The sequence below is a fragment of the Tiliqua scincoides genome, chromosome 3, assembly GCF_035046505.1.
Source record: "Tiliqua scincoides isolate rTilSci1 chromosome 3, rTilSci1.hap2, whole genome shotgun sequence".
NCBI lineage: Eukaryota > Metazoa > Chordata > Lepidosauria > Squamata > Scincidae > Tiliqua > Tiliqua scincoides.
In genome coordinates, this window is record NC_089823.1 from 23,717,164 (window position 1) to 23,741,441 (window position 24,278).

The following is a 24,278-nucleotide window of genomic DNA, read 5'->3' on the forward strand; positions in this document are numbered from 1 at the left end:
ACATAATTGAGGGTGTGCAATTCAATTCACAGCAGAGAGATGCAGCTGCATATATTTGCAACTCTTTTTACTCAGAAGTAGACCTACTGCTTTCCATGGGTGTTATTCTTAAGTAATGGTGCATTGAATTGTAGCCTGGGACTTTGCTTCAAATGGAAAGGAGGATCCCATCCTGGCGTTGAAAAAAACAGATCTCTGCTAAATGCAAGCCTTTGCTAAACAGAACCAGGCTGCAACAGCATTTGCAAAATGGAACAGAGGAGAATAAAAGGTTAACTTTGGGTGGAACTTCCCAGGAAAGTTACTATAGAAACAAATGATCTCTGCATTGCTTCTAATGAGCCTGCTTTAGCAAGAAACAAAACTTTTCAGTTGAAAGGCTCTGCCCTCTGATTGATTGAGATAAGGCATACTGATAATTGGAGCTTGATTACTTGGCAAAAATTTAATTTTAACTGGCAATAGAAGTCTATGGTGGACCATACTGGTAAGCAAACTGATGCAGCTGGGATTCACATCAAATATTGATCCCTAAAAGGCAAGTGCCAGATGTAACAATGCAGTTTTAGCACCAATGATGCTTCTTGTTGTATCAGTGAATCACAGGAAAACAAGTAATTGAAAAACAAAATTAAATATGAAAAAATACACTTACCTTGGTACTGGGCCATTTCTTTTGACCAGAGAGACTCTGTCCCATATTGAGTTTCATCATACAGGAACTTAACTTCTGTGGCACCAGCATCTTCTGCATTCTGAATCAATTCCTTTAGAAAAAAACATTCTTTTTAAAAAGTTTCAAAAAAGTAACTGAAACATCAGGACAAAACATACTTGATTATGCAAATGTAATCACAGTTGTTATGGTCAAATTATTACTCATTAAAACATAAGGTACAATGCAGAAAAACACAGCAAATGTTTCAACCACTAACAGACCAAATATATGCAGTGTTGCTACTGTTGGAACACAGCCATTGCAAACCGCGATCTGGAAGCATGCATAGGCACATGATTCTGGACTGCCACTAATATGCTGTGGAGGTCCAGCCCACAGCGGTGGGGAGAAGGTGGTCCATCCACATTGGTGAGTAGGTAGAGTGGATGGAATGGGGCAAAATGGGAGAGGGCCGGAGGCATGTCAGAGGAAGGGGGGGCAGTACAGGAGGTTTGCACCAGATGCTATCCCCTTGGAGCAAGCCTACACACACCCTTGTCTCCTTGGACTTGCACAGGTCCAAGAAGACCAACTGACAGTGAAGGGGCGTGGTAAAATATTTTTCCTTTTCCCTCCTAAGCCTCCTGATCACCCCACCACCACAGCATACAGCACAGTCCATTTTGGCATGAATGCATGCTATGGTGAGGAAAAGCATAGAATTGGGCCCTTAAGTTTTTCTTGAATGTATTACTGCCTTGCTGGTACAACATATTGAGAGGCACATTAGTTAAGATGGTATCTTTATTATTGGCAGTTCATATTTTTCTCAGTTTTTTTTATCTCATGTGGAACCTATAGTAACACACATCTACCATGGGGAGTGTTAAATTTGTCACTAAAATAATAGTTTTACAGCAGCAGAAAAACAAAGCCCATACTCCAATTCATAATATAACCGTAACAAGATCCTGAAAATTTTTGCTTTACTTACAATGCATAACTCCTGATGTTCTTTATGAGTTCAGAATATAAACTTTAGTTAACACTAATAATTACATTTGAGGTGCATGAGCTGTTGAAGAGGAGGGACTTCATAATTTCTATGCTTTTTATTCATATTGCTGTATGACAAGTAGCAGTGATTTATTTAAAAGATTTATACCCCAATCTTTCTCCCAACAATGGGGTACCCATTTTTAATAAAAAAAATACAAAACTTAAAACATAAAAGCTAGTGTAGATCATCTATCAGTATTGCAATCCCTTTACAATGTCTAATTATGAAATGTAGGTATGAAACGAGCTCTGGGATGATAAAAAGCCTTCATAATAGTATTCCCCAGTCCCCTGTCTGTCAGATTTCATCTCTGTGTATGTATTTTTTAACACAGGAATGGAGATGGTAATGCATTGCCTCTTTCCACCCTTCTCACAAAATAAACTCCCTGAATTGTTTCTTCATACTACTGACTTCACAAAATAGGACAGTGAAATACAACAAAAGCAACTGGCTTGGACAGAAAAACAGGCACAACGTTGTAGAAATCTTTGATAATATTTGAAAATTTTTATATTTTATATATATTATACTTTACTTTAAGGATTTGTCCTCCTTCAGGGTATCTTCTTAAAATATCTTTAAGGAAATCAACAAGTGGTGGAGTTGTTTGCCCAAAACGACCTAGATAAAGAAGCAACAATATGTTTGTGATCTTATTTTTAAAATACATGCTATCTTTCGGCATATTGTTGCATTTACTGGATTTGGACTTTTATTGTTGATTTACAGATAAGCTGAAAATTTATGCAAACTTACTTAAAAGTAATTTCAATTTGAAATTCCATACTTTATGCAGCAATGTGAATTCCCAACGCAATGAGAACTCCTTGGAACATTAGCATGAGTGCTAAAAGACACATGCCTGTCACCACTGTTGGTGAAAGATTCTGCATGAAAGAGAGCGGTGTTCACACAAAAGGTTCTTGTGTGAACTGTGTGCTGCTGTAGCATACCCCAACAACATGCTGCTGAGCCAAACCTCTGGATACTATTGTTTTGGTACAGGAGACTCCAGTACAAAGAGACGCCTGAAGACCATCTCAGGGCACAGAAGGATAGTGGCCACAAGTGGCTCAGTCAGAGGCAAGGGGAAACATTTCCCCTTACCTCTGGGTAAGGGCTTCTGTCGCCGATGGGTCTCCTCAGATTTGCGCCACGTCCAAGGAGAGTGGAGCGGCTTGGAGCCACTCTGTTCTCCCTGGGAACTGCCGGAACCCAGCCCTGGATCCCGCTCCCCACCTGTCCCAGGGGTCGCCCCCCCACCCGCCCTCCCCCTGCCCAGGAACGCCTCCCTCCCACCTCCTCCCACTTCCCTTTTGTCCTTGAGTTGGTACATCCAAGCGTACGCAAAGCACTGGGAGGAAGCTGGCATGGAGGCTTCCGTCAGCCTCTGCAGGCTGGCACTTCTCGGAACACCAGCCCGGCTTCTTCCTGAGGAGGCGCAAACATGCCTTATGGCACGTTTGCAACCCTCCTAGTCCAGCAAAAGGGCGCAGGATTGCACCCACAATTCTTTAAAGCAGTGTTTCTCAAACTGTGGGTAGGGACCCACTAGGTGGGTCGTGAGCCAATTTTAGGTGGGTCCCCAATCATTTCAATATTTTATTTTTAATATATTAGACTTGATGCTACCATGATATGCGACTGCATTTGGGGAAATGTTACAGATCTGAACTTTTAACAAGCTACTATGTATATTCTTTTAACAATGATAGTAAATGGGACTTACTCCTGAGTAAGCATGGGTAGGATTGCAGCCCAGGATTGTTTAAAATTTTCCTGCTTGATGATGTCACTTCCAGTCATGACATTACTTCTGATGGATCCTGACAGATTCTCATTCTAAAAAGTGGGTCCCCGTGCTAAATGTGTGAGAACCACTGGTCTATGTGTTTTAAGATTTTCTCTTTGATGAGGCATTCCACCATCTTACCTGGAACAGATGTTAGGCTAACTGGCCTATGTTGTGATAGCCACTAAGTTGGCTTAAGTTTGCTTAATGTGCAAGAACCACTACTTTAAATATCATAATCTATCAAAGAAATAATGCTAACATGATTCGTAATTCATATCTAAAAATAATTCACAATCTGGCACTGACACAACATATGAGTAAGTATTCCCCTTTTTTCTCTCCACAGAATCAATATTAGTGTTAGGATATAAATTTCTCCTGAACACACATAAGGGTGTCCAATGAACCCTATGAACAATCTTACATTGTGTTATTTTTAATGTATGAGCTATTGAAACTTGGCAGAATTTTAAGAACTGCTGCCCACTGCACTGATGTGATTTCTATTATCAGCTTCAGTCTTCCACTCCAACTGTAAGAAATCTAAATTTGGGGGTTCTATTTTCAATTTGGCATAACACAAAGATGTAGGATTTCTTAGGCTGCAATCTTACACACACTTACTTGGAAGTAAGGCCCATTAAATAAATGGGATTTACTTCTAAGTAGACATACATTGCAGTTTATCTAAATAACCAACACTACTTTGTTTATCATACACTGTGACATCACCTTGTCCAAAAGTTCTATCACTCTGGAGGCAAGACAGATGGGTAACAAAAATAAAGAGAGGGAGGAATGGGACTGGAAGGGAAAAGGAGCCAAAGGGCTGATTTATCATAATTTACCATACCTCCTCCTTTCAGGCCCTTTGACAAAAGAGTTAGAAATACATGATTCTGAGAAGCCTGAAGGTCCTCAATCTTGACACAGTCCAATAACTGAAAGGTAAAAAGTTGTTAGTTTTTTTAATGGTGCATACTTTACATCAAAGTAAATAAACTGCATCCACCTTTGACTACTAAAAGTCAACAAATGAGAAGTTAGCAGCTGCTTTCTCAAAAGTAATCAGGATATAGAAGAGGACATGATAACATACACCAAAGGTCACAAAATGCTTAAAGAGACTTATAAGTTTGTTATAGAACCACAAAGTTATATCAATGTGCTGGAAACACCAGTGAATTATACTTTTTTAAAAAGGTGAAATCCTTTTATACAACACACATGTGCAAGCAAATATCCATACATTGAGGGCGCAAACCTAACCCCTTATGTCAGTGCTTTCCAGCACTGGCATAGCTTTGCCAATGGGACATGCACTGCATCCTGCAGTTGGGTGTCACTCACGGAGGCCTCCCCAAAGTAAGGGAATTTTTGTTCCCTTACCTCAGTGCTGCATAGCCCTTATGTCAGTGCTGGAAAGCACCAACATAAGGGGTTAGGATTGCGCCTTTAGTAACATAAAAGATTTCACTCACACTAACGTTAAAGTGGTTCAATAAAATGTATCATTTTATTTACCACTACTTATGTACATTTTAATCAATCTGGGTTACAACAAATCTTCCATTTGTGAACCTCATTTATACATACATTCTTATTTTTCAAAATACACTCTCTCAAGGTACAGGAACTCCCAACCATCAGTTCCAGAATTCCAGCTCTCCGTGATTTTCCTAGTAGCATACTTTTCTACTGCTCATTGTGACCTCCTACTTATTACAGATGAAAGGCAGGAAAGAGAGCAGCACAAGGGGTTGCGCAAAGACACTACTGCTTTAGGTCACAGTTGGCACTCTTAAGAAGCCCTATTCAGTCTATCTAGATCTTGCACTGGGACACAATGAAAAAGGCACTCTGGATATCCCATTTAAGGTTCTGGATATCAAAATCAGTGCTTTGAATTATGTCTGAAAAACAATATTTATAATCCCAACTCTTTCAGGAGAACACTTTGTCTTTGCACTGCCAAGCGTAACAGAAGTTTATTTACTAGTACACCCATGTATACACAAGTCAGTGTTCCAGTTTATTAGATTGCAATCCTATACATGCTTATCTGGGAGTAGATCCCATTTGATTCAATGGGACTTTCTTCTGAGTAGGCATGCATAGAATTGGGCTGTTACACTTTAACAAAAATTATCATCATCATGTCATTCATGAGATGAATTATTTCAAAAATAATACCTGGGCCCCAGTTAGGGAATTTCCAAGAAGAGGCTTACCTCCCTTCCATGGTAATGCAGACATTGCTCTTTTACTGGGAAACCTGTCTCAGGATAAATTAACTCTTTGATGGCTCCCACAGACACTGAAGATGGTACCTCAAACGTTCTGCAGCCCACATAGTCATGAAGCACGGTTACCCTGGCTGACCTAAATCAACAACAAATCAAAGAGAGTTATGTTTAAATGAACAGCAAAAAGAAAACAGCAATAAAAAGACAGAGTGATAAGTTTTGCTAGTTACCATATGTAGCCTCTCAAACCTCTATAAATTCTTCAGATGTAATTTCATCAACTAATAACAATATGTAAGAATTGTCTGTTCTGGACAATGGCCAACCAAGTACCTTAGGAAGTTTACAAATGAGCGTGATGGCAGTGATGTTTTATCCAGCAACTGGCTGTCAGGATACTGCCCTTCCTGCTAATATCCAGTAACACATTTATAAGAATGTGTATACTGCAATTGTTATTGAAATCATCCAAATTAATGACCTTCACCAACCTGCAGCAATAACATATGTGAATTATACACTGGTAAACCACCCTATACAGTTTTCACCCATTTTTGTTTTGTTTTTGTTAAATTTTTTGTTTCAGTCCGATAGGAATTTCTGCAGTATTACACAAAAAGAGAGGTAGTTAAGAGATACTTCTTCCACATCATGTTTTTGAGGGCACCCATTCTAGGGGCTTGGGAGGAGGTGTTTGCATCTATAACTTCCTCCAGATCAAAAGTGATGAAAGAACCAACAGCACCTCCAAGTACTGAGGCAGAAAGAGAACATGGCACTCTCCTTCACAGCAGCAGCAAACAGATGCCACACACAAGCAACTTACCCTCCACACCACAGCACCAAGTTTCATTTTACAAAGCACAATTAAAACTGGGAGAGAGGATCCTCTTAAAAAAGACAAATAGATTCCTATGGTACTGTGAAAATTAGCACGTGGTTGTGCCATAACCTTTTTTAGGTTCAAACATGAAGGGATGTGGAAGAAATACCTCTAAATTTTTTTTGACCTCTTTTTGGAAGATGCCTGAAGTTGCCAAGACAGAGTGACCAGATGTTCTCTTTTTCTTTTTTTACATTTATTTATAATACTAAAGTAAAAAGGAAGGAAAAACACATTAAGAAAATAAACATTAAAGGCGCATAAATACTATAAAAAGAACAAAGAGTACTTCAAACAGTGTAACATGGGCAAAGTTGAACATTCTAATTACTTACAGCTTTGTATCTTAATAATCTAAATTAACACCCAGATATATATGTTATATCTCCAAAAGTTATATCCCCTCTTATCTACATATATCCTCTTTTTCAGCCTTTTCCCTGTGAGCAGGCAGCACAGAGCCTTCTTGTAATTAATAAATTATATGGAATAAATTATGGGTAGTATAGTTTTAAACTTACTCATAAGTAACATAGGGTTTAAATTAACCACTTGAAATCAACATACATGAGTGTTTTGAGCTTTTAGTTTGTCGTGTCCTACATTTTTCTCAGGTGTCCTACATTTTGGGTACCTGGTCCTCTTCGACAGTTATGACATCTGGCAGGGATGTGCAGTGCGTGGGGAAGCAGGTGATGCAGAGTCTCCACACTGGAGTCCTTTGAGAAGCATTGCTGCAGAGTGCATTGGTTGTGGGTGCTTGGGCGCCTCACACAGCAGTGGCACTTTTCAAAGGACTCCGGTGAGGAGGCTCTGCCCCTAGAATGCATGGGTTGTGGGTGCTTGGGTGCCTCACGCTTTTCAAAGGACTCCAGTGGGGAGGCTCTGCCTCATGAGCAGTGGTGCTTGGGCACCTCACAAGGCAATGGTGCTTTTCAAAGGACTCCAGTGGGGAGGCTCTGCCTCACCTGCCTCCCCAGCGTGTGGCTGTGAGTGCTTGCACACCTCACAAGGTGGCGGTGCTTTTCAAAGAACTCCGGTGGGGAGGCTCTGCCTCACCACCCAGTGCATGTCCCAGCCGTCTGGTCACCCTGTGCCAGGACATATAAAGGAGTGTGGGTGCCCCGCGCACCTCAGCCATGAAAGGGGGAATACAGTCCTCGTGATAACCTGAGCTGGTAAATGCCACCCACCCCCCTCAGGAAGCCCCTCAGAGCCCAAGCCCTGAAGGTGCCACCACAGCACTGCCTTGTCTGGGCAAGCGCCCCATTCTATCTACGAAGCCCAGAGTTCCATGGGGCGCCCCGGGGAGGAGAGCCAGGCGCGTGCGGGGGCCCCTCCCCCCGCCCTTCTCCCTGGGGGGGGTGGGGTGTGACCAACCGTTCCAACCGTCCCCCCTCCCGCGCGCCGCCCAGCCCCGCCTCGCCCACTCACATGCCCCTCCGAAGGCCCCGCGGCCTCCTCAGCGCCTCAGGCAGGCCAGTTCGAACTCGCCGCGCTCGCGCCCGGCACGCGAAAGGAGACCGTTAGCTGCGGCATCCGGCAGGCCTCGCCGCCCTCCGCACATGGGGGAAGGGGTGGGGCCGCCCGAGGAAGAGGGCAGTGCCTGCCCGAGGTGGCTCCCCGCAGCAGGGGAAGGAGAAGCGGGGGGGGGAGGGGAGGCTGGCCGAGCGGGGAAGGGAAGAGCGAGCGAGCGAGCGCTGCGTCGTTCCCCCTTCAGACTGCGGCAAAGCACTGCGGCGTCCTCGCCCAGCAGGGACTGGGTCACGCCAGGGCTGCTCCCTCCTGAGGCACCCCTTCTCCCTCGGCAGTATTGAGCCAGTGCCCCCAAAGCCTCTGGCAGGGCCCCACAACAACGGCCTGTCCCCTCTTAAAGGCACCCAGGCCAGACGCCATCACCACATCCTGTGGCAAGGAGTTCCACAGGCTAATTACATTGGAATAGCCCCGCTGGATCAGGCCACAGTCCCATCTGGTCCAGCTTCCTGCATCCCACAGCACCCAAGGCCACAAGATTCCTGCATCCTGGTACCCCGCCCTTTGCGCCTGGCATTCTGACGTAGCCTCCTAGAACCAGGAGGTTGCATATGCCCATCATGGCTTGTAACCCGTTATGGATTTTTCCTCCAGAAATTTGTCCAGTCCCCTTTTAAAGGCATCCAGGCCACACACCATCACCACATCCTGTGGCAAGGAGTTCCACAGGTTAATGCCATAGGAAGAGTATTGCTGGATCAGACCAAAGGCCCATCTAGTCCAGCTTCCTGCATCTCACAGTGACCCAGCAGATGCTTCAGGGAGCACACAAGACCACAAGAGACCTGCATCCTGAGGCCCGGTCTTGCACTTGACCTACTAAGGTAGCCTCCTTCTAAAATCAGGAGGTTGCACTTACTCATCATGGCTTGAAACTTGTGATGAACTTTTTCTCCAGAAATATTCCCAATCCCCTTTCAAAGGCATCCAGGCCAGACACCATCACCACATCCTGTGGCAAGGAGTTCCACAAGCTAATTACATAGGAAGAGCCCCGCTGGATCAGACGAAAGGCTCATCTAGTCCAGCTTCCTTCTTCTCACAGTGACCCACCAGGTGCCTCAGGGAGCAGACAAGAGACCTGCATCCTGGTGCCCTCCCTTGCACCTGGCATGTCATAAGAACATAAGAATAGCCCCTGCGGATCAAGCCAAAGGACAATCAAGTCCAGCTTCCTGATGCCTTCCCTTGCACCTGGTCTTCTGAGGTAGCCTCCTTCTAATATCAGGAGGTTGCACATACCCATCATGGCTTGTAATTTGTGATGAACTTTTCCTCCAGAAATCTGCCCAATCCCCTTTCAAAGGCATCCAGGCCAGACACCATCACCACATCCTTTGGCAAGGAGTTCCACAGACTAACCACACAGTGGGTAAAGAAAGATTGTCTTTTGTCAGTCCTAACTCTCCCAACACTTAATTTTAGTGTATGTCCCCTAGTTCTGGTGTTGTGTGAGAGGAAAAAGAGTCTCGATCCACCCCCTGCACAATTTTGTATGTTCAATCATGCCCCTCCTCAGGCACCTTTTTTCTGGAACTGAAGAGCTCCAAATGCTGTAGCCTTTCCTCATAAGGGAGGTACCCAAGCCCAGTAATCATTTTGGTCATGCTCTTCTGCATCTTCTACAAGTGAGGAAAAGCATCCCCCTAAAGACGCAGCTTCATTCCTGCCTTCCTGGGAAGACTGCGTCACTCCAGACCATCTCTGCCCTGGCAGGACACCCAGGCCAAACTCCACAGAAATGGCAGCACACACATAAAAATAATTCCTTCGTGGTGCACAAGGAACTAGTATCCAGGCTAATGCCTTGTACTGTACCATGAGCAGCATTTCTCTAATCCAGTGTTTCCCAAACTGGGTCGGGATCCACCAGTGGGTCATGAAAAGTTTTTGAAACATTAAAAAAAACAAAAACTTTGCAAGCACCCTTTCCCTGTTTGCAGAAAAAAATTGTTAGCTGGTATGAGATAAACTTCATAACCCCAAATTAAAATGTCACTTCCAATTTTCTCTAGTAATTGGCATGCCATAGATCACGTGTGAACCCAGTTTCAGCCTTCCACTTTAGCAAAGCACGATCGCTCCACTTCCACTGCTACGGGGAGCCCTGCCAAAGGTCGCACTGGGCTCCCCCACCCCAGGGAGGCTGCAGGAGGCTTGGGTAAGTGCACCCAAGCCCCCTGAGCAGCACAATCCTGGGGATCACGCCGCTGCCTCCCCCCTGCCCCCGCTGCCTCCCCCCCCCCCGTCCCTGCAAGCACTTACAGTGGCTCAGACTCTCCATGAGTTTCCATGAAACTTAAACTCTCCATGAAAACCACTGCTGTAATGACTGAAAGGGTTTGGGGGAACAGTCCATGAACTCCATTTCAAGGGAGAGTCTAGCACAGGGGTGTTAACCCGGGGGCCGAATGCAGCCCCTGGAAGCAATTTATCCAGCCCCCGTTATAACTGGACTTTTCCAGCCTCATAATTGGGTTCTCTCATAGCTTGAAAATATGAACAAGATTTGCACATTTTTTCTTCTGTCATTTGCAGCTAATGAGTTTCTATGTGCTTACTTCTGGCCATTATCTGCTTATTGTCACTTTCTGGTTACTGATGTCACTTTGGCCCTCAGCAGGCACCGTGAATGCTAACCTTGGCCCTCTGTATGAAACAACTTTGACATCTCTGGTCTAGCAAATGTCTACATACACATGTACTATATGTAGGGTTTCGAACAGCCTTGGGAGCACAGGACGCCATTTACTATTAATCAAAAATTTATTAATTATTATAAATAATAAATTATAGATTTTTTTTGCCTAGTGGTTCACAATGGATTGTCATTTTAAAAAGTGGATTCTGGTGCAAAAAAAGTTTGAAAAACACTGCTCTGCTGAATATCTTTTATTTCTTCTTGCAATAATTTCATTTACACTTTATTCTACCCTGTTAAGAGAGCAGAGCCATATATTTAGTGCTCAGAGCACTATTATGGTTCTTATAGGCACTTCTTGTATGTATGTGGGTGTCACAGAGATTTGATTGCATGTGTTTGTTTTTTAAAGTATAGGAGCATTTATTTGTTAAAAAGATATATACCCCTTTTAAAAAAAAAAATCAAGGTGGTTTGAAGTAACTAAAACAAACAAAGCACAGATGAACTGTAGCAGTGCAACAAATTAACTGCAGCATATTTTTTTAAAAATCCAGAAAGACAAATTAAAAATAATGAATGTGGAAAAGAGCACTATTAATGAGCCAGCAAAGGCCTTTTGGAACAAAAACATCTGGAGATGGCACCAAACTGTTGTAAAGAGGGCATTATCATTACTACATAGAGGTGAGAGTTCCAGAAAGAGGGCCATTCATAAAACAATATGCAATCTTTGAAAAATCACACTCTTGGTTAGGTCCTTGGTTGTGGCATACCATGCCAAAATCTCACTACATTTATCAGTGAACCATTGTACCTCATACTATGCTTGCCATCACTATTCCTGAGTGTGTACAGCTTTATTTCATTTATGCTACTGCAAAAGTCAAATACATGATACATTCAATCATGTATTTAAAACTGTAGTGGTGTTTGAAAATCATGTTATTTATTTTACTCAGAAGTAAGCCCATTGTGTTTAATAAGCCTTAGGCTTATCTGTTAGGCCTATCTTACCAGAAACAAAGACCTCCATATATAAGGCATCCTTTACCTAAAATATGACTGAAGAGTCATATTTTTAAAAACACCATTGAACCTTTAAGTGTCTTATCCCCAAAAGGAAATCTTTATGATTCAAAAATGTTCCTTGGTTACTAAATAGATATACATTCAAAATTGCCTACTGAATGGAATGAATAATGCTGATACTGTGAAAATTTTGATACTTGTATCATTTTATTGATTTCCCAAAATTAAGTAAAAAATATTACAAATGTTATTGTAAATGTTATGTGCTTGCTACATTTTTCAATAGCATTTTTGGCAAAAGAGTCAGCTAGAATTGTAACATAGTACATACTATTTATATCCCAATTTAATTTAAAAAATGATTGTGTGTACAATTTTAGCCTTTTTATGGGAAATCACCTTGCAAAGACCCATTAAGCTTACTAACTGAAACCACAGGAGAACTGAAGGAATGTACTTTAAACTATGAACTTTAATGTGTAACTTAAGGAAAATCTCTAGATGAAGCAAAGGCTGCAACCCTAAATGAGTAAGGGCCCAATCCAATGAGGTGTACGGTGCATCCTTGGGTGAGGGGGCAGTCACAGAGGCCTCCTCAAGGTAAGGGAACATTTGTTCCCTTACCTTGGGGCTGCATCAGCTCTGGAAAGTTGGATAGAATTTATCCAACTCATTGAAGAAAATAGGACTTCTGAGTAAATGCATATAAGCTTGTACTATAACTACCCAGTGAGGAATAAATGAACCTGAGACCACAAGTTTTCTTCCTAGCTCAACCACTAACTTCCTGTGTTATACTGAATACGTCACAACATCCTATGCAACATCTCTAATGAAGACAGGAACCGGGTGTACAAAGGCATACTAAGCCTATAGTGACATTTGCCACCCCTCAGATGGGAAGATAGGATAGGACACAAAGAAGGGTCTTCACAGGGGAGTGAGGGTCACAGGCAGGTTTGTACAGAAGAAAGCAATCCTCAAAATACTCTGTGTTCAATGGGGTTTGAGGCCATTTAGGGCTTGAAAAAACCACACCTTGAATTGAACTCAGAAACCAAGTGGTAGCCAGTGAAGCTGATAAAGGATAGGTGTGATAAAATAGGACCAGCAGATTGCATTGTATCATTATTATTATTATTATTATTTATTAAGAATATTTATGTATACCATTTTTCAGCAAAAAGCAATTTACAGATAAAATCAAATACCTTAGAGCCCAGTCCTATCCAGCACAGGCACAGCAGCGTCGAACAGCTCCCACTTTATCCTGTGCTGGTTATGAGCAGGCTGGAAGTCTCCTTGGAGTAAAGAAACATTTGTCAGGTGCCAACTATTTAGCTGGAGCAGACTTGTGAAGCCCCATGTTGGGTTTAGCCTGAGAGGAAGAGATATGATTCGGCAGTGGACGCCTCCAGCGGTCCCACCACCTCCCAGGCCCATTCCACCACTGTTCCGCCCTCCCCCCACCCAAGAATGCCCCCCCACACACACACACCTACCACCTTTCTCATGCCCCTGCACCACTCGGTGCTTACTTGGTCTCTGCCAGCAGCCAGGTCTCCAACTGTGATATTGACAGGGTGGCACAGGCCTCTCCACCAGCATCACTTACTTCCTGGGCGCAAACATGCATCACGTTAATTTGTGACACTCAATGCTGGGGCTGCAGCACCAGTGCTCATGCAGCATAGGATTGGCCTGCCTGAGGCTCTCTGTCCCAAAAGGGCTCCCAGTCGAAAAAGATGCAGAAGAAAAAGATGCAAATAGCCACTAGAAAAGACTGCTGGGATCAAAGGGTCAGTTACTCTCTCCCTGCTAAGTATAAGAAGAGCACTTGAAAAAATGCCTCTTTACCCAAAAGCCCTGGTAGCTGCTTTCTGAACCAGTTAATATTTCCAAACTGTTTTCAAGGATGCAACCGCTTAAAGAGCATTACAGTAGCTCAAAGTGATCAGAACATAAATTATTGTGGTTTAGTCTGATTTTTCCAAGAATGGCATGCAGCTAGTGTACTTGGCTAAATTTGTAAAAGGCCTGCCTGGCCACTGCTATAACTCAGGCACTCAGAATAAGGAGATGGCAACATGCAGGAGCACTCCCAACCTCTGAAAGTGCTCTTTAAAGAGGAGCACAAGTTTTTTTAGAACCAGCAGCATTCTTCCTCCCAGGTCATCAGATCCTCTTGCCAACAACAGGACTTGATTAAGCTTCAATTTCTTCCCCTCATCTATACCAAAACTTCCCACAGGCACTAGATTAGAACTTCTACCGCCTCCTCAGGATCAGATGAGAGAGACCTGGATTTCACTGGCAGTTTGATACACCCAAGCCCAAATGTCCAGATGACCTCACCCAGCAACTCATGGGGATGTTAAAAACACTGAGGATACGAAAGGACCCAGTAGCAATCCATCGGTATCACATAGGTAAGAACTGCATAGAAGTGAGAGTTTCAGTAAGTGCAAATTATCAAGTGCAGAGCTGCATGAAAAGCAGCATGTGCCTAAATTTCCTCTTCTGTACAACTGCTAAAGGAGAAGGAACCTTAATGCTGAACAGCAGCAAGCCATTCCTGATGTACAAGAATATTGTTCAACACTCAGAGCAATTCTGACTCTGCAGAATTAGAATTCAAGAGGAGAAATCCTGTTTCCACATCAACACTTGCGCAGCACGATGTCGTTCTTTCCAACACTTCAAGCTACTATGCCTTTTAAAACAGCAGCACATTCAATGCAGTGCTCACAAGGTTTGTTGCTCCTTTAAGATGGGCATGCACTGAACCACAGTACTTCTGCTTGGCCGCAACTGTGGAAATAAAATATTTGCAGGAATGGTGCCTGCAATTCTGTGGTCTTTATCATAAAAACCAAGGGACCAATAACCTTTTCTTTGAGTTGCTATCTTTTGATTTTGAATGACTAGAGATTTTTGTGCTCATTTGGACAACCACACACAGTGTTGATCTTCAGCTTTACCTTATGTGTTACAAGTCTACAAATAAATAGCCTGGACAGAGCCGGGGGAAGGGTAGCATAAATGTGGGCATTATAATTGGGGCTTACTAATGCAACAGAACACTGCAGTAAGAGACCTACAACAGCTGCTAAGATTCTGCAGTGCTGGCAGGAAAATGCCTGTGACTCAGCAACCACATTTAAATGTGAAACAATGCACTACTATTCGGGAACTTTTTGTAGAGTAATAAGTAATGCATATATTCAGTTTTTTATATCAAAAGTTAAGTCATGTACTTGAATGGATTTTCAATGTCATTTTTTAATGCCATTTATGCCATGCTAGAGAATTTTCATGATGATTTTTCCCTATTTTAATCGCAAAGTACCTACATGCTATTTAAATTGCCAATCACTTTTCAAAACAACACAGACTGAATTTACAGTTTGCGCATGGCACAGATTTCTGTTGACAGAGAAAGCTATATTTCACTGAAAAAGTATGGGAAAAGTCTGATTTGCACAACTTGATTTGACTGCTCAGAGTCAACTAAAGCACGTTTATAGGCTCAACTTTCCTACAATGACCCAGGGCCCAATCCTGAACTGGGCCAGTGCCAGTGTAGGGTGTCACAAATGTGCTGTAAGGCACGTCCGTGACTCCTTGCGCAGTGTCAGCCAGACACCGCCCAGAGCTAGATAAGAGCTCCGGGCAGCAGTGAGGGCCTTGGGGCTGGGGGAGGCATTCTGGGGCAGGGCAGGGGGAGGAATCTAGGAGGAAGGGGTTGGCCCAGTCTGCGCCAGCTAAATAGCTGGTACAGATTTGAGAAGAGTCATTGCGGGGCTTGGGGCTTTCCCTGTGGGAAGGGGACAATAGTCCCCTTCCTCTGAGGAGACATCTGGCAGCCTCAGCAGTGCCACTGGATGCAGCGATAGCTGTTTTGGTGCAGCTGCACCCAGTGGAGCCGACAGCTTTAGGATTAGGCTGCCCTTTTACAAGTGACACTCACTGACCAGCATAACCTAGATTTTAACCTTCAATCTTTTTTCTACTAGGAAACATGTTTAGCATATTATTTTCCAAAAGGGAAATAATGAAATGATACATGTGTATGAAACCATATGCATCACATAATATTATGCACAGTACAGAGTGCCATGCACACAGAATATCATACACTCATACATCGTACAATGAAAGCAATCTGTGGGGCATGTACACTATTGCAATACCCATCAATGTATAACTAGTCTTTGTAATTTCTTTAAAGACTTTCAAAAACACTTGCAGCTCAAGTAAAAAACATTGTTTTGCTCACACTGTGGGGCCATCCCTTTCCTAATTATTGACAAATACCTGTCATTATAACAGTCAGTCTAATGATCTAGTAGTGCTTACCATACTTATATATGCCTATTAGTCATCCCATCTGCAATGAGTATGCCTCACCTATATACTCTAATTTTATGGCTCAGTTATGTCCATAAGCGACCTCAGAGCTGTTTACTCAATACAACCAAACACACAAGCAGTTTTGAACATCCTCAAAATGTTACTCCAGGCTTGGAGTATACCATTGTTCTATTTCTGTTTCATACAATGACCATACATAATCAGTATTACTGTGGATAGTACAGTACTTACATGGCTGTCAAATCTTACTATCCCTACTCAGATTATTCATGGGTGGGTTATCTGTGTGGCTGTGATCGCACCATGTTGGAATATCTCAACAGTATCCCGCAAATCTCATCTTTTGTTTGCAGACAGGAAAAGCGTAAATTCTAGCTGCCATGGTGGAGAAAGAAAATACAAATGTTTGCAAAAAGTGTGCATTGTAAGTTTAGAAAAGAATGGATGGGCCAGGGACAGGAGGAGGAGCTTTCCATGGCTAGAAAAGAAGACCTCTCTGCAGATCACAGTTCTTCTCCATTGCTCCCAGTAGTCGTTCCTACAGATTTATTCCCCTTGACTCAGCACCCAATGAATCCTAGTTTGTTTTCCCAGCTTCTATTTTAGTCTATGACTGCAAGCTAAACTACATTATGAAGAAAATTCATAATCTGATCTCCTGATGTTTTCTTTTTTAATGACATTCAGCCTTGGGGGACTGCCAGTTTGACTGGAGGAGCAGCACTGGGTTCTTACATGGCTGGCCCCATCATGAAGCAGGGTGAAGCACCTAGTTCAGGCATGTGGGGCAGCATGGCAGCCTTCCCAGAACCCTCCCATAAATTGCCTGTACCATTCCTAACAGCAAAGGAAGAAAGGAGAGAAGACTGGAAAGAAGGATGGGTGTGTAATTTTCACAGAAAAAAAGATGACACTGTGGTAGGGAGGGAGCTCCATTTAGTGCTCCTCTTCAGGCCACATAATGTCATGTGCTGGACCTGGCTGTTTATCCCTTTTCCTCCAAGTTGCTTTCCAGATAAAAATCACCCCACCTCAGCTGCAAAATGGAAGCAGTAAACACCCTGCTGCTCCAATCAAGTTGATAGACCTCCTTTGGCTGCATTATTTCTTGGGGGGGGGGGGGGGCGACACAATACATCAGAGATACAATTATTGATTTCCTGTGCAATATATACAGTACTTTTCCCCTGAGAAAAATCCTAACTATTCAGGCCCTCTCTTCAGCCTCACAACTGTAACAAAACACACAAATTAATATAAGAATCAATCTCAATTCATATTATTTATTTTCTTTCCAGACACTTTTCTGGTTGCCAACTTGGATTGGAATATACTGTAGTATGATAGAGATGTGGAATTTCTTTTATTCTGAGCTTTCAAATAAAATAATAAAACTCAACAAGTACCACTCATCCCCTTTGTTTAAATACGATTTTTAAAAGCCCTTAATGTTACATTAATATTTTATTTAGCTAAGGAGCTAGCTATATTTACAGTTCACATTTATTCAAGGTCATTTTTTTTAACATATTGTTCTTATACATTTTTATGACATACATAAAATCTGGAAATAGAATTTACTCTTATCAGCAATGAACATTTGGTTGCCAAGCATTAGGGATGAAATTATTTATGATGCAGGGTATGTAAAATTGAAATGGGTCATCCTGTTGCTGGAATAAAATATACAGATTTTGAGAAAAACAGAAGCCGTAGAATACTGAATCCTGAAACATCCTGCAGCGTTGGCATATCTGTAACATAATTTCTTAGGCAGGGAAATTGAATCCTTGCAAAGGGACAAAAGCTCCACTTTTCACTGCAGTGGAATCAAGCCAATCACAGCACAACAGGCTAGCAACAGGGGCTTGAGATCAATAGCTTTTAAAATCAGATCAATGCAAGCACAAGCAGTGAACTGGAATATCTGCCATTTCTCTCATGCTTCCTTTCTGGGAAGGTAACCAGTCAGCCTTTGTAAAAGGATCCTCTAGAACAGCCATTTTCAACCTTTTTCAGCTCACAGCACACTCACAAGGCACTAAAATTGTCAAGGCACACTACTAGTTTTTAATTACATTATTATGTTACAATTAATTTAATTAATATAACTAAGGGCACAAGCCTAACCAGGTCTACTAAGAAGTAAGTCCTATTTTGTTCAATGGGGCTTACTCTCAGGAAAGTGTGGTTGGGATTGCAGCCTTAGATCATTACATGACAATGAAAGAAACTCCCAAGAAGCAAAACTCCCAAAAGAAGAAACTCCCAAAGGTGCAAAAGAGAGCGACTAAGATGATTACGGGGCTGGGGCACCTTCCTTATGAGGAAAGGCTACGGCGTTTGGGCCTCTTCAGCCTAGAAAAGCGACGCTTGAGGGGGGACATGATTGAGACATACAAAATTATGCAGGGGATGGACAGAGTGGATAGGGAGATGCTCTTTACACTCTCACATAATACCAGAACCAGGGGACATCCACTAAAATTGAGTGTTGGGCGGGTTAGGACAGACAAAAGAAAATATTTCTTTACTCAGCGCGTGGTCGGTCTGTGGAACTCCTTGCCACAGGATGTGGTGCTGGCATCTAGCCTAGACGCCTTTAAAAGGGGATTGGACGAGTTTCTGGAGGAAAAATCCATTATGGGGTACAAGCGATGATGTGTATGCGCAACCTCCTGATTTTAGGAATGGGTTAAGTCAGAATGCCAGATGTAGGGGAGAGCACCAGGATGAGGTCTCTTGTTACCTGGTGTGCTCCCTGGGGCATTTGGTGGGCCGCTGTGAGATACAGGAAGCTGGATATTCAGATATGGTTGCATACAATATATTCAGACTTGATGCATACAATGGTAGCATCAAGTCTAATATATTAAAAATAAAATACTGAAATGAATGGGGACCCACTTGAAAGGGGCCCACAACCCACCTAGTGGGTCCCGACCCAGTTTGAGAAACACTGCTATAGGTAAAGGTTCTTTCTACTTCTAGAGCAGTGGTTTTCAACCACTGTGATGTGGTACACTGGTGTGCCGTGAGGCTGCCTCAGGTGTACTGCGGGGCCAAGGAATCAGGCGGTGGTAGCGGTAGCAGCAGCAGCAGCGCTCCTGGGAGAAGCGGCTGCTTGGAGCGGCAGCAGGAGAAAAAGGAGCAGCTTGGACACTCCTGCTGTTGCTGGTGCCTGCCCCGCACGCTGATTGGGCAGGCAGTCAGAAGAGCCTGGAAGGGATCCTGGCGGAACATGGAGGGAATGAGGGTGAGCCACAAGAGCGAGGAGTGAGAGCGAGCCTGAAGGCAGGTAGGAGCCAGAAGCAGCTGGAAAGGATCCTGGAGAAACCCTTTTCCTTGCCAGCAATGCCCCAAAGTGACCCTCCCTGCCTTGCCTCCACTGGCAAGGCTTTGGCAGGAAGGGCGCTGGGTCACAATCCTATCCACACTTACCTAGGAATAAGCCCCATTGACTATAATGGGGCTTACTTCTGAGTAGACATACAGAGGCTTGGTTGCACTCTCTCTTGAATAAATAAGCAGGCAAGTGATGCTTTTCTCTCCCACCCCACCTCCTCCCCTCCTGCACACACATCCCCCCATCATAATTGCAATTAACCCCTCTGACTGCCCCTCCCCACCCCTCCCTCTTCCCCACCTTCCAAAGTTCATAACCAGTTGCCTCCCATTCTTTCTCTCTCTCTCCCCCCACCCTAGTGAATCCTGCACTTGTTTCAGCCACATCTCCTCACTGCCCCTCGCCCCCCCCCCCGTTTCTCCAGTATGCTCAGTCTCATCTCACTTTGCCAGCACCTCCTGGCATCTCAGAGCATATAAGTTGATAACAGTTTGAACAGACCTGCTTCAACACATTTCCAGAAACCACATACACCTTCCTCTCCAGGCTTACATAAGAACATAAGAACATAAGAACAGCCCCACTGGATCAGGCCATAGGCCCATCTAGTCCAGCTTCCTGTATCTCACAGCGGCCCACCAAATGCCCCAGGGAGCACACCAGGTAACAAGAGACCTCATCCTGGTGCTCTCCCCTACATCTGGCATTCTGACTTAACCCATTCCTAAAATCAGGAGGTTGCGCATACACATCATCGCTTGTACCCCATAATGGATTTTTCCTCCAGAAACTCGTCCAATCCCCTTTTAAAGGCGTCTAGGCTAGACGCCAGCACCACATCCTGTGGCAAGGAGTTCCACAGACCGACCACGCGCTGAGTAAAGAAATATTTTCTTTTGTCTGTCCTAACCCGCCCAACACTCAATTTTAGTGGATGTCCCCTGGTTCTGGTATTATGTGAGAGTGTAAACAGCATCTCCCTATCCACTCTGTCCATCCCCTGCATAATTTTGTATGTCTCAATCATGTCCCCCCTCAAGCGTCTCTTTTCTAGGCTGAAGAGGCCCAAACGCCGTAGCCTTTCCTCATAAGGAAGGTGCCCCAGCCCCGTAATCATCTTAGTCGCTCTCTTTTGCACCTTTTCCATTTCCACTATGTCTTTTTTGAGATGCGGCGACCAGAACTGGACACAATACTCCAGGTGTGGCCTTACCATCGATTTGTACAACGGCATTATAATACTAACCGTTTTGTTCTCAATACCCTTCCTAATGATCCCAAGCATAGAATTGGCCTTCTTCACTGCCGCCGCACATTGGGTCGACACTTTCATCGACCTGTCCACCACCACCCCAAGATCTCTCTCCTGATCTGTCACAGACAGCTCAGAACCCATCAGCCTATATCTAAAGTTTTGATTTTTTGCCCCAATGTGCATGACTTTACACTTACTGACATTGAAGCGCATCTGCCATTTTGCTGCCCATTCTGCCAGTCTGGAGAGATCCTTCTGGAGCTCCTCACAATCACTTCTGGTCTTTACCACTCGGAAAAGTTTGGTGTCGTCTGCAAACTTAGCCACTTCACTGCTCAACCCTGTCTCCAGGTCATTTATGAAGAGGTTGAAAAGCACCGGTCCCAGGACAGAAGTAATGCCCACATACCAAACCAATGCTGGTGAACAGCCAGTGGGCAGTAGAAGGAACAATGGGGTGAACTGAACGTAAAAGGAAGTCAAGGAAAACCATATCTGAATATCAGACTGAAAGAGGCCACAGCTAGGCAGAGTCAACATAAGCCATGTCCTTCTGCTAGGGGAATGGGGTGCATCTAGCTGCATGCAAATCAAAGCATGTTTCCCCTCAGTGGCCATTTTGCTCTTGAAACTCTTGACAAAAAAAATTCCCCTTTGTGACAGACAGGAGTTCCACAATTTTAGAGATGCCTTCTAAAACATCTAGAGAAGGTCACCTAGGATGCCTTGGGCATGTGGAGGTTTGAGTTTCCCTTTCTGTTAACTCCTGTTGACGTGCAGCTCTAGAAAACTGATCACATTTAGCTAAACAGATTGGGTAGGCTACTTGCCTGAGGCCCGATGATTTGACTCCAAGATCAAGCCACAGTAAAAAATCTGGATAAACTAGATTCTTTATAAGTGAACAATGGTTACAGCCATCTAACAGATTGGAGTAACAAAGCAGGGCAGGCCCATCTATGAGGCCAACTGAAGCTATCACCTCAGGCAGCAGATTGGTGTTTTGTCCACCTAATTGCCTCCACCGTTTCCCCTTCTCCTTCCTGTCCCTGTACTGGAAAAGGAAGACAGGGACAAAGAGGAAATGCAGAGGGGAAGAGATTGTTGAGCTGATATTGGAGAGGTGGGGGGAGCAGAGGACAACACAACATTGGGTAAGGGGGGCAGCATTTGACATAACACCTCAGGTCACCAGTGCTGTAACAAAACAATATTAATTTAAACTGAAATAAAATATATATTTTTGCATTGTCCCACTGCCATTTAGGAAAATTTTTTTACAGGCTGCAGCTTATCTGTCTTACGGTCACTACTTATCAATAAACTAATTGTAATAAGATTAACTCATTTCTGTTTGAACCATAGAAAAACAAAGAAGTTATTCATTAGATGAAATTCCAAATCATCTCTAAAGGTACCGTAAGTCTATTACTGAAGTTTAGCAGGATTTCTATTGAGGTGGCCTATTCACAGCCCTTCGTATCTAGAATGGCTGTAGAGAACGACGGTGCGCATACAGTTTAATTCAATTCAGAGATTATACTAATGAGTTCAAGTAACTATAAGGGCGCAATCCAAACCTACCCTGGAACAGGCAAGTCAGGAGGCTTGCACTGTATCCAGCGCAGGATTGTGGCCAGAAGCAGCTCAGCCAGAGATAAGGGGAAACGTTTCCCCTTACCCCTGGGTAAGGACTGTAAATGAATATACACATTTCATAAATGGGTAAGGACTCGTACCTTGGGTATAAATGGGTATAAATGGGTAAGGACTCGTAAATGAATATATCGTTTTCCGTTTTGTTTAGGAGGAGGGTGTGACATGCCAGCAGAGTCAAGTTAGGCATTTTCCAGATTTTTGACACGCCAAACCCAAAAAGTTCACCATCACTGGTCTAGGGAATGCTGTACAGAGAGTGTTAACTATTATTTATAATGCATTATTGCATACCAGGTGCTTAACATTGTACAAACATAAGCCAAAAGGAAAATCCCTACTTTTTGATTGACAAATTCTTAATTGATTACATTTTGGCAAAAGGAGAGAAAACTGAAAGAGAGCAAAGTCAAAGACAAGGGTCATACGAAAAGAATACACATGGGGAAAAACTTTTAAAAAAATTAATTTTTAACTCTTAGATTCCATGCACTTAATGCATCCTAAACATCTGTATGGCTTATCGCCTGCAGCAACTGGGTGATACGACTGTAGAGCTAGTATAGTGGAAGCTCCCACCTTTAAGCAGAAATTGGGTAGTGCTCAGGTGGAGCAAGAGGGTAGAAGCTGACACTCCAAGAGCAGCTGAAAAGTAGCCCAGCAACAGGGCCTGGTACGGCTGTGACATTCTCATGCCTGGGAAGTTCTTGAACCCCACTTCTTGTATGGTGTCACACCATGGCATGGGTGTAGGGACAAGTCCTGGGCAGGTGGACCTGAGATAAGGCTACCTCTCCTAAGTCTGCCATACAAGGAGGCTTGCTTTAATATTGGGAAATTTGTGAGCACCAAGCACACAGATGTGCTTTGTGTTCATCTATGAAGAAAACTTTCAATTTCTGCACGAAATTTTGCCATTGCACATAAGGATCATTCAGGCTGAAAGAAGGTAACAAGACTGAACATAATGGTCAATCAATGGCTCACAGCCATAGAAGGCACCATTTTCCAAAAAACAATGAAAATACCTGGGAAAGGATCAAACTAATTTTTTCTACATTTGATTATGGGGACAAAGGTGGGGTAAAAATGCCACAAACAAACAAAGTTATCTGACACAGTAATGCAATTTTAATAATATTTTAAAGGAACAAGTGCATAGACTTTTAATTTCCATGGTTGGGAGTGTGTGTGTGTGTGTGTGTGTGTGTGTGTGTGTGTGTGTGTGCGCGCGCGCGCTCAAACGTATGCACATGTGTACCGCAGCAGATTTCACAAGCAGCACATGGCAGCCAGAAGAACAACATCAGGAAAGACTTCTTGCTACGTAGCCCCTGCTCCTCTATTGCTGCCATGCTGAGAGGAGGGAGAGAAACTTATAAGGAGGAAGAGCCAATGAACTGCTCTGTTTGATGGCACAATGGGTACCATCTGCTGGCATGGAGGGTTGAGCGGTCGGCCCAGATAGGTGAGCCCTCTGATGGGCATGTCCTGACCCAGTGTCAGTGCGATTCAACTTGGCCAACCTCTGATACCAACCTTGCAGCTGAGAATTCTGTTAGAGATCTGTAGCGCCCCTCACGGAACTATTATCTTCCAACATCCCTTGGGAGGTAGAATGAACATTATACCAGGAGGTGGTGTGGAGGGCAGGAGGTGTGGTCTGGAGGTTTAGCTGCCTGAAGCTAAGACAACGCAGCTCGTTTGTGCCTGGAGGGGAGACTGGAAGTCGCTGACAAACTGCCACAACCCTCGGTGAGAGAGGGGAGTTGCTAGCATACCATGGTGAAAGG

The 24,278-nt window shown here is 43.6% G+C and overlaps 1 protein-coding gene across 3 annotated transcripts in view; it reads right to left on the bottom strand.

The window, feature by feature from the left end:
• The window catches only part of SACS (sacsin molecular chaperone), a 69,044-nt gene that overhangs the window by 28,001 nt on the left and 16,765 nt on the right, over positions 1-24,278 (bottom strand). For 2 of the 3 annotated variants that reach the window (XM_066620800.1, XM_066620798.1), the window contains 4 exons: positions 5,748-5,898; positions 4,370-4,457; positions 2,257-2,342; positions 656-767 (listed from right to left, as the gene is read on the bottom strand). In XM_066620800.1, coding sequence (XP_066476897.1) covers positions 656-767; positions 2,257-2,342; positions 4,370-4,457; positions 5,748-5,898 — 437 coding nt within the window. Of the gene's footprint in view, positions 1-655; positions 768-2,256; positions 2,343-4,369; positions 4,458-5,747; positions 5,899-8,079; positions 8,147-24,278 lie in introns of those variants that run through there. The other variant, XM_066620799.1, reaches the window with a different exon arrangement.